The following is a 15,151-nucleotide window of genomic DNA, read 5'->3' on the forward strand; positions in this document are numbered from 1 at the left end:
AAAAACAAAAATAGAAAAAATTAAAAACAATAAAAAACTAAACAGAAAATCTGATTTATGAAAAAGTATACCACAGGAATGTATTACGGGGCAATTGCACAGAAACAGTCCCTAAGAGCTGGCTGACCTTCACAATCATTAAGTGTATTTTGAAGTTTGCATTGCAATGGATAACTGTTTTTTTTTCTTTTAGGACATGGCTTCCTTGGAGAATGAGCTCACATTCATCTTCTCCGTGGCACTGCTCTTTCTGAAACTCCTCTGTGATTTGACGTACAACAGGATGAGCATTCTCCTTCCATTTTCCCGTCTTCCATGCTGTGCTTCTGTGTTGTTTGGGTACGTGGATATGCATTCTGCATGCCCTCTTGTACAGACCACAGGTTTAATACAAACAATACTGGTGATGGAACAGAATACTGTTGTGCAAGTGTCTTCTTATTCTACTACACACACAATTATCTGGAAGCAGTCAGTAACTTTGCTGGCTTCTTTGGGCAAACGTGGCCGTGATTCCCTAAAAGCTCCCAGAGTGTCATCAGCTGGGAAGAACGCCAATGCAGGCAAGAGACTCAACTCATTTTTAAATGGAAGTTTCTGTCACTGCCCTATCACGTGGCCAATCCACTCATCTGAATTTTCCACCAAATGCATTGGACTGAATGGAAAAAACAAACTTTATTGCTAACAACTTGAAATTCACTTATAGAAGACTTGATGGCACCTGATTCCAAATTCATCATTAAAGTCTGGGGATTCGATTAGATGTTAGGAATTTTAGGCTCGGGGATTTTGATCTTTAGGAATTTCAAATTTCAGAATTACAGCATTGGAGATTCTGTCTCCCAGGACGGTGACAGGCACTGGTTGAAGCCCTAACCCCCTACTTGAGGTATTGTGGAAATGGGCCTCTGTGAGATGATTAGATTTCACGTGAGGGTGGGGATCTACTGGGATCAGTGTCTTTCTAGTAAGAGACACCAGAGAGCCTGCCCTCTCTCTCCCTCTGTCTCTGCCATATCAGGGTCCAGAGAAAAGGTGGGTGTCTGCAAGCCAGGAAGAGCCACATCAGAAAGCAAGCCCTTGCCGGGCGCGGTGGCTCACGCCTGTAATCCCAGCACTTTGGGAGGCCGAGACGGGCGGATCACGAGGTCAGGAGATCAAGACCATCCTGGCTAACACGGTGAAACCCTGTCTCTACTAAAAAATTAGAAAAAAAAAAAAAACTAGCCAGGCGAGGTGGCGGCACCTGTAGTCCCAGCTACTCGGGAGGCTGAGGCAGGAGAATGGCGTGAACCCGGGAGGCGGAGCTTGCAGTGAGCTGAGATCTGGCCACTGCACTCCAGCCTGGGCGACAGAGCAAGACTCCGTCTCCAAAATAAATAAATAAATAAATAAAACAGAAAGCAAGCCCTGCCAGGTCTTGGTCTAAGACTTTCCAGCTTCCAGAATTGTGAGAAAATAAATTTCTGTTGTTTAAGCCACCTAACCTCTGGCATTTTGTTATGGCAGCCTGAGCTGATTAAGATAATAACCCAGATCATAGACCAAAACTAACTAAAAAATGGATTGTAGATTTGTATGTAAAACCCAAAACTATATACTTTTCAGAAGAAAACAGGAGGAAAACTTTTGTGAACTGAGTTAGCCAAAGATTTCTTAGATACAACATCAAAACCACATCCACGGGCGGGGAGTGGGGAGCAAGGTGGCTGATACGGTTTGGCAGTGTCTCCACCCAAATCTCATCTTGAATTGTACTCCCATAATTCCCACGTGTTGTGGGAAGGACCCAGTGGGAGATGATTGAATCATGGGGGCAATTTCTCCCATACTGTTCTCATGGTAGTGAATAAATCTCACGAGATCTGATGGTTTTATACGGGGTTTCTGCTTTTGCTTCTCTCTCATTCTCTCTTTGCCTGCCACCATCCACGTAAGACGTAACTTGCTCCCCCTTGCCTTCTGCCATGATTGTGAGGCCTCCCCAACCATGTGGAATGCAAATGCAGCTTAGATCACAACACTCAAGTCCTTCTGACTACCTGGAAAGCCTTCCCAAGAAGGACAGGTATGAACAAACCCAGACTGCAAAGACTATATGACAAATACCTCTCTCTTCAGTGCCCAGACACAGATGAACGTCCATAAGCATCAAGACCATCCAGGAAAACATGACCTTACCAAATGGACTAAATGAGGCACCAGGGACCGATCCTGGAGAAACAGAGATATGTGACCTTTCCGTCAGAGAATTCAAAATAGCTATTCTGAGGAAACTCAAAGAAATTCAAGATAACACAGAAGGAATTCAGGCTGAAAAATGAAGTTGACATACTAAATAATGTATCAGAATCTTTTTTTTTTTTTTCTTTTTGAGGCGGAGTCTCACTCTGTCACCCAGGCTGGAGGGCAATGGTGCTATCTTGGCTCACTGCAAGCTCTGCCTCCCGGGTTCGCACCATCCTCCTGCCTCAGCCTCCCGAGTAGCTGGGGACTACAGGTGCGTGCCACCATGCCCGGCTAATTTTTTGTATTTTCAGTAGAGATGGGTTTTCACCATGTTATCCAGGATGGTCTTGATCTCCTGACCTCATGATCCACCCACCTTGGCCTCCCAAAGTGCTGGGATTACAGGCATGAGCCACCGGCCATCAGAACCTTTTCACAGCAGAATTAATCAAGCAGAAGAATTAGGGAGCTTGAAGACAGGCTATTTGATAATATAGTCAGAGAAGACAAAAGAAAAAAGAATAAACAATAATGAAGCATGCCTACAACATCTAGAAAATCACCTCAAAAGGGCAAATCTAAGAGTTATTGGCCCTAAAAAGGAGGTAGAGAGATAGCGGTAGAAAATTTATCCAAAGGGATAATAACTTCCCAAACCTAGAGAAAGCTATCAATGTCCAAGAATAAGGAAGTTATGGAACACCAAGCAGATTTAACCCAAAGAAGACTACCTCGATGCATTTAATAATCACACTCCCTAAGGTCAAGGATAAAGAAAGGACCCTACAAGCAGCAAGAGAAAAGAAACAAACAACAAACAATGGAGCTGCGGTACGTCTGGCAGAGACTTTTCAGGAGAAACCTTACAGGTCAGGAGAGAGTGGCATCACGTACGTAACGTGCTGAAGGAAAAATGTTTACCCTAGAATAGTATATCCAGTGAAAATATCCTTCAAACATGAAGGAGAGATAAAAGCTTTCCCAGACAAGGCCGGGCGCGGTGGCTCAAGCCTGTAATCCCAGCACTTTGGGAGGCCAAGGCGGGCAGATCACGAGGTCAGGAGATCGAGACTATCCTGGCTAACACGGTGAAACCGCGTCTCTACTAAAAAATACAAAAAAAACTAGCCGGGCGTGGTGGCGGCACCGGTAGTCCCAGCTACTCGGGAGGCTGAGGCAGGAGAATGGCAGGAACCTGGGAGGTGGAGCTTGCAGTGAGCTGAGATCGCGCCACTGCACTCCAGCCTGGGCAACTGAGCAAGACTCCGTCTCAAAAAAAAAAAAAAGATCTTCCCAGACAAACAAAAGCTGAGGGATTTCATCAACACCAGACCTGTCCTACAAGAAATGCTAAAAAGAACACTTTAATCAGAAAGAAAGGGACATTATTGAGCAAAAAGAAACCACCTGAAGGTACAAAACTCACAGCTAATGTGAGTACACAGAAAAACACAAAGTATTATAATGCTGTAACTGTTGTGTGTAAATTACTCTTAAGTGAAAAACTGAATGATGACCCAATCAAAAAGAATAACTACAACAACTTTTCAACACATAGCACAATAAGATATAAATAAAAACAACAAAAAGTTAAAAAGTAGGGGACAAATTTAAGGTATAGAGATTTTATTAGTTTTCTTTTTGCTTGCATGTTTGTTCATGCAAATAGTATTAAGTTGTTATTAGCTTAAAATAATGGGTAATAAGATAGTATTTGTAAGGCTCGTGGTAACCTCAAATAAAAAATATACAATGAATACACAAAAAATAAAAAGCAAGAAATCAAATCATATCACCAGAGAAAATCACCTTCACTAAAAGGAAGACATGAAGGAAAGGAAGAGGAGAATACCACAATACAACCAGAAAACAAGTAACAGAATGGCAGGAGTAAGTCCTTACTTATCAATAGTAACATTAAATGTAAGTGGACTAAATTCTCCAATCAAAAGACATAGAGTGGCTGAATGGATTAAAAAACAAGACCCAATGACCTGTTGCCTACAAGAAACACACTTTGCTTCTAAAGAAACAGGCTGAAAATAAGGCAGTGGAAAAAGATACTCCATGCCAATGGAACCAGAAAAGAGCAGGAGTAGCTATATTTATATTGAGGGTCTATCTCAGATGAAATAGGTTTCAAGAAAAAAATTATAATAAGAGACAAAGAAGGTCACCATATGATGATAAAGAGGTCAACTCAAGAGAATATAACAATCATAAGTATATATGCACCCAATATTGGAGCACCCAGATATATAAAGCAAAATATTATTAAAGCTAAAGAGACAGACCCTCAATATAATAGTATCTGGAGACTTCAGCACACTCTTCAACACCTTCAACTGTCAGCAGTGAACAACAGATTTTCCAGACAGAAAATCAACAAGAAACATTGGACTTAATCTGTGCTACAGACCAAATGGACCTAATAGATACTTCAAAGTATTTCATCCATTGGCTGCGGAATACACATTCTTTTCCTCAGCACATGGATCATCCTCAAGGACAGGTCATTTGTTAGGTCACAAAACAAGTCTTAAAACATTAAAAAAAAAAACACCTGAAATAATACCAAGCATCTCCTCTGATTACAATGGAATAAAACTAGAAATAAATAAGAGGAATTTTGGAAACTATACAAACAATGGTAATTTAACAATATGCTCCTGAATGACAAGTGGGTCAATGAAGAAATTAAGAAGGAACTTAAAACCTTTCTTGAAACAAATGATAATGGAAACACAACATACCAAAACCTATGGGATATAGCAAAAACAGTACTAAGGAGGAAGTTTTAAAGAGTTATAAGTGTCTACATCAAAAAAGAAGAAAATCTTCAAATAAACAACCTAACAATGCATCTTAAGCAACTAGAAAAGCAAGAGCAAACAAACCCAAAATTAGTAGAAGAAAATAAATAACAAAAATCAGAGCAGAAATAAATGAATTTGACATAAATACAAAAGATCAATGAAACAAAAAGTTGGTTCTTTGAAAAGATGAACAAAATTGATAAACTTTTAGCCATAGTAAGAAAAAAAAAGAGAGAACACCCAAATAAAATCAGGGATGAAAAGGGAGACATTACAACTGATACTGGAGAAATTCAAAGGAATCAGTGGCTAGTATGAGCAACTATATGCCGATAGATTGGAAAATCTAGAGGAAAAATCTACAAAAATCTAGAAATAAATCTAGGGGAAAAGATCTAGAAAATCTAGGGAAAAAAATCAAAATTCCTAGACACATACAGCCTACCAAGACTGAACCATGAAAAAATCCAAAAACTAAATAGATCAGTAACAAGTAACAGGATCAAAGCCATAATAAAAAGTCTAGCAAAGAAAAGCCTGGGACCCGATGGCTTCACTGCTGACATCTACCAAACATTTAAAGAACTGATACCAACCCCACCGAAATTATTCCAAGAAATAGGGGAGGAGGGAAAACTTCCAAACTCACTCTACAAGACCAGTTTTACCCTGATACCAAAACCAGACAAAGACACATAAAAAAATTAAAACTATAGGCCAATATCACCGAAACCACTGAAATCCTCAACAAAGTACTAGCAAAAATCCTCAACAAAATACTAGCAAACCGAATTCAACAACACATTAAAAAGATCATTCATCATGACCAAGTGGGATTTATTCCAGGGATGCAAAGATAGTTCAACATACGCAAATCAATTAATGTGATACATCATGTCAACAGAATGAAGGACAAAAACCATACGATCATTTCAATTGATGCTGGAAAAGCATTTGGTAACACTCAACATCTCTTCATGATTAAAAATCCTAAAAAACTAGGTACAGAAGGAACATATCTCAACATAATAAAAGCCATATACAAAAGACCCACAATTGGCCGGGCGCAGTGGCTCACGCCTGTAATCCCAGGACTTTGGGTGGCCAAGGCAAGCGGATCACGAGGTCAGGAGATCGAGACCATCCTGGCTAACACAGTGAAACCTCGTCTTTATTAAAAATATAAAAAATTAGCCAGGCATGGTGGTGGGTGCTTGTAGTCCCAGCTACTTGGGAGGCTGAGGCAGGAGAATAGTGAGAACCCGGGAGGCGAAGCTTGCAGTGAGCCAAGATCACACCACTGCACTCCAGCCTGGGTGACAGAGTGAGACTCTGTCTCAAAAAAAAAAAAACCAAAAAAAAAAAACAAAAAAACCCACAATTAGTATCATATTGAATGGAGAAAAACTGAAAGCCTTCCCTCTGAGATTGGGAACACGACGAGAATGCCTACTGTCACCACTGTAACTCAACATTGTACAGAAAGCCCTAGCTAAAGCAATCAGGCAAGAGAAATAAAGGCATCCAAATTGGAAAGGAAAAAGTCAAATTATCCATGTTTGCAGATGATATAATCTTACATTTTAAAAAAACCTAAAGATTCCACCAAACAACTATTAGACCTGATAAACAAACTCAGTAAAGTTTCAGGATACAAAACCAACATACAAAAATCAGTAGTATTTCTTTTTCTATCTTTTTTTTTTTTTTTGAGATGGATTCTCACCCTGTCACCCAGGCTGGAATATAGTGGCACGATCTCGGCTCACTGCAACTTCTGCTTCCCGGATTCAAGCAATTCTCCTGCCTCAACCTCCCAGGTAGCTGGGATTACAGGCGTGTGCCACCACGCCTGGCAAATTTTTTATATTTTATATTTGGGAGGCCAAGCAGGGGGGGGGGGGGGGAATCACGAGGTCAGGAGTTCAAGACCAGCCCTGGCCAATATGGTGAAACCCCGTTTCCATTAAAAATACAAAATTAGCTGGGTGTGGTGGTGCGCGCCTATAGTCCCAGCTGCTCCGCAAGCTGAGGCAGGAGAATTGCTGGAACCCAGGAGGTGGAGGCTGCAGTGAGCCAAGATCATGCGACTGCACTCCGGCGTGGATGACAGAGCGAGACTCCGCCTCAAAAAAAAAAAAAAGGAAAGAAAACTAAAATTTATATGAAACCACGAAGACCCAGAATAGCCCCAGCTATCCTAAGCAAGAGCAACAAAACTGGAGGAATCACATCACCTGACTTAGACTACAGAGCTACAGCAATCAAAACAGCATGGCACTTGCATAAAAACAGACACGTAGATCAGTGGAACAGAACAGAGGACCCACAGATAAATCCATACATCTACAGTGAACTCGCTTTTGACAAACATGCCAAGAACTTCCACTGGGAAAGAGATGGCTTCTTCAATAAATGGTGTGGGAAAATTGGATATCCACATGCAAAAGAATGAAACTAGACCCCTATCTTTCACCATATACAAAAATCAAATCAAAATGGATTAAAGACTTACATTTAAGACTTCAAACTATGAAACTACTGAAAGAAAACATTGGGGAACCTCTCCAGGACGCTGGATCAGGCAACGATTTTTTGAGTAAGACCCCACAAGTACAGGCAACCGAAGCAAAAATGGGCAGACGGGATCACATCAAGTTAAAAGGCTTCTGTACAGCAAAGGAAACTATCAACAAAGTGAAGAGACAACCCACAGAATAGGAGAAAATATTTGTAAACTACCCATCTGACAAGGGATTAATAACCAGAATATACACGGAGCTCAAACAACTCTAGGAAAAATAGAATAATCCGATTAAATGTGGGCAAAAGATCTGAACAGACACTTCTCAAGACACACAGCAGCAAACAGGCATATGAAAAGGTGCTCAACATCACCGAGCGTCGGAGAAATGCAATAAAACATACAATGAGATATTTTCTCACTCCAGTTAAAATGGCTTTTATCCAAAATCAGTCAATAACAAATGCTGGTGAAGATGTGGAGAAAAGGGAACCCCGGTACGATGCTGGTAGGAATGTAAATTAGTACAACCACTATGGAGAACAGTTTGGAGGTTCCTCAAAAAACTAAACATAGAGCTACCATATGATCCAGCAATCCCTCTCCTGGCTCTATGCCCAAAAGAAAGGAAATCAGTATGTCAAAGAGATGCCTGCACTCACGTATTCATTGCAGCACTATTCACAATAGCCAAGATTTGGAAACAACCTAAATGTCCACCAACAGACGAACGGATAAAGAAATGTGGTACATACACACAGTGAAGTGTATGAATGAGATCCTGGCATTTGCAACAACACAGACGGCACTGCGGTGGGGGCGGGGGTCATTATGTTAAGTGAAATAAGCCAGGCACAGAAAGACAAACTTCACATGTTCTCGCTTATTTGTGGGAGCTAAATATTCAAACAATTGACCTCATGGAGATAGAGAATAAAAGGATGGTTACCAGAGGCTGGGAAGAGTAGTGGGTGGTGGGAGCGAAGTAGGGAGGGTTAATAGGTAATACGTATATATATACATATATAGTTACAAAGAATGAATAAGACCTAGAATTTGCTGGCACAACAGGATGACTACATTCAAAAGTAGTTTAATTATACACTTAAAAATAACTAAAAGAATATAATTGTATTGTCTGTAACACAGAGGATAAATGCTTGAGGTGAAATGACACATACCGCATTTACCCTGATGGGATTATCATGCACTGCCTGCCTATGTAAAAATATCTCACATAACCCATAAATGTATGTACTTACTATGTTCCCACAATAATTTTAAAACAATATTAAACCTAAGAAAGCATATCCATAAATTGAATTTCATCTAAAATTACAACTTTTTTTTTTTGGAGACAGAGTCTTGCTCTGTCTCCCAGGCTGGAGTGCAGTGGTGCAATCTCGGCTCACCACAAGCCCCGCCTCCCAGGTTCACACCATTCTCCTGCCTCAGCCTCCCGAGTAGCTGAGACTACAGGCGCCTGCCACCACGCCCGGCTAATCTTTTGCTATTTTTAGTAGAGATGGGGTTTCACCATGTTAGCCAGGATGGTCTCCACCTCCTGACCTCATGATCTGCCCGCCTCGACCTCCCAAAGTGCTGGGATTACAGGCGTGAGCCACCACGCCTGACCCAAAAATTACAACTTCTACTCTTTGAAAGACATTGTTAAAAGAATGAAAAGACAAGTCACTGACTCAGAAAACGTATTTACAAAGTCTGACAAAGGACTTGTGTCCAGAATATATAAACAACTTTTAAAATTCAACAATAAGAATGCAAACAATTCCACACAAAAATGGGCAAAAGATGCGAACAGACACTTTACCAAAGAAGACACACGGATGGCAAATATGGTAAATACATCTACGAAAAGATGTTTCACGTTATTACCCATTTGGGAAATGCAAATTAAAACCACCACGAGGTACCACTACATACCTACTAGATTAGCTAAAATTAAAAAGATCATATCAAGAGTTGGCAAGGACATGGAGGAACTGAACTCTCATACACGGCTTGAGAATGTAAAATGGTGCAACCAATTTGGGAAACACGTTGGCAGTTGCTTTAAAAGTGAAACATAGGCCAGGCGCGGTGGCTCAAGCCTGTAATCCCAGCACTTTGGGAGGCTGAGACGGGCGGATCACGAGGTCAGGAGATCGAGACCATCCTGGCTGACACGGCGAAACCCCGTCTCTACTAAAAATACAAAAAAAATAGCCGGGTGAGGTGGCGGCGCCTGTAGTCCCAGCTACTTGGGAGGCTGAGGCAGGAGAATGGCGTGAACCCGGGAGGCAGAGCTTGCAGTGAGCCGAGATCCAGCCACTGCACTCCAGCCTGGGCGACTGAGCGAGACTCCGTCTCAAAAAAAAAAAAAAAAGAAGAAAAAAAAAGTGAAACATATCCCTACCATACGAACCAGCTCTTCCACTTCTAAGTATTTTCCCAAGAGAAAAGGCCGGACATATGTTCACTGTCATGCACACACAAAGGCTTGTACACAGATGTGCAATGCAGCTTTACTTATCATATCAAGGAACTGGAACAACTCGTGTCCCTCTACAGCTAAGTGGGTAAACAAATTGTACATCCACACCACAGAACACAGTTGATCCCTCAACAAGGCAGGGGTTAGGGGTGCTGATCCCCTGCACAGCTGAAAATCCATGTATCAGTTTTATTTTATTTTTTTTTATTGTTATACTTTAAGTTCTAGGGCACACGTGCATAACGTGCAGGTTTGTACATATGTACACTTGTGCCATGTTGGTGTGCTGCACCCATCAACTCCTCATTTACATCAGGTATAACTCCCAGTGCAATCCCTCCCCGCTCCCCCCTCCCCATAATAGGCCCTGGTGTGTGATGTTCCCCTTCCCCATGTATTTGTTTTAACTGCACAAAAACTTAACCACTAATACCTTCCTGTTGATGGGAAACCTTACTGGTAACATAAGCAGTTGGTTAACACATATTTTGTACGTTATATGTACTATACGCTTTATTTTTACAATAAAGTAAGCTAGAGGAAAGAAAAGGTTATTAAGAAAATCACAAGGAAGAGAAAATACATTTATAGTGCTGTATTTATGGATACCCTAAGTTCACGTCATCTGTTAACGAGAAGAATCACCTGTCTGAAATGGCGGCGACCGCAGCTGCAGCCCTCAGTCTATGGCACATAGCAAGCAATTCAGCTTTTTCTTGTAGTGTCACGAATTTTCTCCGCTTTTTGGGAGCACCTCCAGCATCACCCGTGGCACTGTGTATGGGTCCTAGGGTGTCATGCAGGCTTTATAGGATTGCCTTAAACATGATTAAAACTGTGTGAGAACTGTGAGAGGTCACTGTTTTTTTCTGTTGTTGGTTTTTTTGTTTTTTTTTTTGAGATGGAGTCTTGCTCTGTCGCCCAGGCTAGAGTGCAGTGGCACGATCTAAGCTCACTGCAACCTCCGCCTACCGGGTTCAAGCGATTCTCCTGCCTCAGCCTCTTGAGTGGCTGGGATTACAGGCACCTGTCACTGTGCCTGGCTAATTTTTGTATTTTTAGGAGAGACTGGGTTTCACCATCTTGGCCAGGCTGTGAACTCCTGACCTCGTGATCCTCCCGCCTTGGCCTCCCAAAGTGCTGGGATTCCGGGCGTGAGCCACCGCACCTGGCCGAGAGATCAGTTTTTACTGTGATTTGTGATTTACTGGAGGGAGGAGCCGTGCATGTGGAGATGATCAGCCTCACCTGCGTTTTCAGCACTCGCAGCACCTGAGCTCACGGCTGTGCCGGCAGGAGGGGCTTGTAAAATATCGCAGCCGTGCAGTACGCACTGCAGTGAGTTTTGTGCAGCTGTGATTAATTTCTGCATCCCTACATTTGTTCAATTTCTCTAAATTGTGAAAGACCCCACATATGGTCTATAAGTGTTTGTGTGCACGTAAGTTTTGATAAATTTTAACTTTTCATAATAGATTTGTGTATAATTTTTGGTATTACATGATTTTAAAACAGTAGCATCTCTATATATTTTATGTATTCATGACGCATCTTTTTGTTGCTGTTTTCAGTATTCCTAGGCCATGCTGTTTGTCTGAAAGCTTTTTCAAATTGTTACACCTCTCCAAAAACTTCTCCAATACACTTGCTGAGAAAAACCCACGTGTACGTGGCCTGTGTGGTTCCAACACGCTGTTCGAGGGCCACCACTGCTGCTGTAAGGAAGCCACGTGTCTGGACCGCACAGTAATCATGCTGAGTGAAGGCGGCCAGACCAGTGAAGCACACAGCACACGACTACATTTACCTGAAACTCCAGCAAACGTAAAACTGCTGAGCAGGCAGGAAGGGGGTGGTGGTTGTGTGGTGTGGGGAGGGCTCCGGGGTGGACAGGAGGACACGTGGGGTGTTGGATAAATATGTTCACCGCGTTGACTGTGGTGGCTCATCGGGGTACAGATGTATGTCAAAACCGATCAAACTGCACATTTGAAATAGGGGCCATTTGCTGTAGCCAGTTATACATCAACAAAGCTATACATCAGCAAGACAATGAACAAATCACTGTAAATCCCATAAAACCTCTAGCTCTAAGGACTGCTTTGCAGGAGCTCCAGGGACAGAGGAACTTGTTGAATGAGACCAGGGAGACGCAACCCGCAGAGAAGCCTGACTGCTGAAAGCACCAACGGCAAATCACTCAACATCGAACACAACATAGTCAAGGAAAAGGATGATGGAGGAATCTGGATATTTAAAGACATTTATCAACAACTGCCATGTACGGACCTTCCTTGGATCTCAAGTCAAACCAGCAAACTGTAAAGAAAAAGGAAGAAGAAGATGAGAAAGGGGACAAGGAGGAGAAAACAGAACTTCGTGAAACAGAGAGTCCCGGGATGGGACACTTCGGCGCCTTCAAGTCACCACAGGGTGTAGGACTCCATTTACATAAAAATCCGGAAAACGTAACTGGTCTATGGTCACAGAAAGCAGAGGGGCAGGCGGGGTGGGGGACGGGAGCCCCTTGAGGTGCTGGTGTGTGACCTGCACACGGAGACATCTGAGAGGAACAAGGGGTGGGTTTTGCAGTAACATCGTTTTTTCTTTGTAATTTTTTATATCGCTTGACTTTATAAAACAGCAAAGCATAACTTTGACAAATGAAATAAAGTTTTTCGTTTTCTTTTTTTGAGACAGGGTCTGTTGCCCAGGCTGGAGGGTGGAGGCACAATCACGGCTCATGGCGGCCTTGACCTCCTGGGCTCAAGCGATCCTCCCACCTCAGCCTCCCATGTAACTGGGGCTAAAGGTGTGAACCACTGCACCCAGATAATTTTTCGTAGAGACAGGGTCTCACTATATTGCCCAGACTGGTCTTAAATCCCCGGGCTCTAGTGATCCTCCTGCCTCAGCCTCTCCAAGTGCTGAGATTATAGGCGTGAGCCACTGCGTCCAGCCTTTCGCTTTTTTAAATTTCCCACACTACACTGACACAATGGTCTATCTTAAAATCGTTTTAAGTGAATACATATGTAACTGATAAAGGAACATTTGCTTCCTTTAATTAAAAAACATGAAAATAAAAAAAAATCTGGCATCAAGCCTAACACTCAGGACAAAGCCTGGCCCCCACGGGGCAGCTCACTGCCGGGGCCTGCGGGGAACCGGCTGTCGGGGAACAGCGCTCTGACTGCGGTCGGAGCTGGGCCGAAACTCAACACGTGTCCAGATTCCTGCAGTTCAGAACCAGCCTGGCAACACCGAACCGCATTCCGGTTTGCACGAGGTGCACATTACTTAAAAAAGCAGCCACAGCCGGGCGCGGTGGCTCAAGCCTGTAATCCCAGCACTTTGGGAGGCCGAGACGGGCAGATCACGAGGTCAGGAGATCAAGACCATCCTGGCTAACACGGTGAAACCCCGTCTCTACTAAAAAACACAAAAAACTAGCCGGGCAAGGTGGCGGCGCCTGTAGTCCCAGCTACTCGGGAGGCTGAGGCAGGAGAATGGCGTGAACCCGGGAGGCAGAGCTTGCAGTGAGCTGAGATCCGGCCACTGCACTCCAGCCTGGGCGGCAGAGCGAGACTCCGTCTCAAAAAAAAAAAAAAAAAAAAGGCAGCCACAGTCTGCCTGAGGTCCTGTTTTAAGTATTTTCACAAGTTCACTGAAAAGCACGTCAACTCATTCACAGTGTGACGCCTGGTAACCAGGACACCCGCCCTCGGTCGCCTGTATAGGGAAGGGTTGTCATGACGTGACCACAAGACGGTCTCTGCCTTCCCCAGCGGCACCAACGGCCCCACAGAGGATGGCAGGGACAAGCCACCCGTGTGGCAACGACCACGTCCCCTCTCTCAGATGGCAGCCGCTCATACCCGAGGGGGTGCCGCAGGCGGCCCCAAGTCCAGTCTCACACCAGCACAGTCCACTGCCGAGGACACCCTGTCGTCCACATCGCATGCAGCAGCCTGGCTCTTGGAATGTGCTGGGGGCACAGGGGACACGGAGACTCTGAAACACTGGCTGTGTGACTTCTGAGCTCGCCCTCCCACCCTCTGCAGTCCACGGGTAAGTGGACCTGTGCCGTCGGGTTTCCCAGCTCAGAACTCGAACCAGTCTGAACTACCGGCCTGAGACCAGCCTAGCGTGTGTGCCTGCCTGGGCCACCCTCACCTCCCACTCCGTGTGATCGACGGCATGTGAGTGAAGGTGAGGACGGAAGGACCACGGCCCACGACAACACAGACACAAGAGACCACAGCATAATGCAGGAGACGGCGCCCAGAGGCAACCTGCGCACCTGCCCCAGACAAGGCGCCAGGCGAGGTACCTGCGTCAGGAGCTGCTCAGGCGTCAGCTGGTTGATCCAACGTGTGTATCGTTTGGTGGAGTTAGGGGGATCTCTCCTCACTTGGCAACCGACGATCTGTGAAAAACAACGACAAACAGAGCTCAAAACACGTCAGCTGCGCAGGTGTGTGCGCACCTGTGTGTGTGCATCTCAGAGCTCAAAACAGTCAGGTGCACAGGTGTGTGCACCTGTGTGTGTGCATCTCAGAGCTCAAAAGAGTCAGGTGCGCAGGTGTGTGTGCGCACCTGTGTGTGTGCATCTCAGAGCTCAAAACAGCCAGGTGCGTAGGTGTGTGCGCACCTGTGTGTGATCTCAGAGCTCAAAACACGTCAAGTGCGCAGGTGTGTGCGCACCTGTGTGTGTGCGCATCTCAGAGCTCAAAACACGTCAGGTGCGCAGGTGTATGTGCACCTGTGTGCATTCATCTCATGTGTTTTACGCAGAGATGTCCAGACAGAAAACCAAAATGCCGTGAATCTGGGTCAGGCAAACACTGGGAGGCGAGGAAGAGGAGGAGGGTGAGGAGGAGGAGGGCGAGGAGGAGGAGGGAGGAGGAGGAGGGAGAAGAGAAGGAGGAGGGAGAGGAGGAGGGAGAGGAGGAGGGCGAGGAGGAAGAGGAGGAGGGAGAGGAGGAGGGCGAGGAGGAAGAGGAGGAGGGTGAGGAGGGAAAGGAGGAGGAGGAGAGGAGGAGGGCGAGGAGGAGGGAGAGGAGGAGGGCGAGGAGGAGGAGG

General features: G+C 44.4%; 1 protein-coding gene across 3 annotated transcripts in view; it reads right to left on the minus strand.

The window, feature by feature from the left end:
• The window catches only part of B3GNTL1 (UDP-GlcNAc:betaGal beta-1,3-N-acetylglucosaminyltransferase like 1), a 137,797-nt gene that overhangs the window by 66,581 nt on the left and 56,065 nt on the right, over window positions 1-15,151 (minus strand). For all 3 annotated transcript variants that reach the window (XR_003116160.1, XM_025361424.1, XM_025361423.1), the window contains one exon: window positions 14,400-14,495. Coding sequence is in view for 2 of the 3 variants with exons in the window: in XM_025361424.1 (XP_025217209.1) it covers window positions 14,400-14,495 (96 nt within the window). In the remaining variant the exon portion in view is untranslated. The remainder of the gene's footprint in view (window positions 1-14,399; window positions 14,496-15,151) is intronic.

Source organism: Theropithecus gelada, chromosome 16, assembly GCF_003255815.1.
Source record: "Theropithecus gelada isolate Dixy chromosome 16, Tgel_1.0, whole genome shotgun sequence".
NCBI lineage: Eukaryota > Metazoa > Chordata > Mammalia > Primates > Cercopithecidae > Theropithecus > Theropithecus gelada.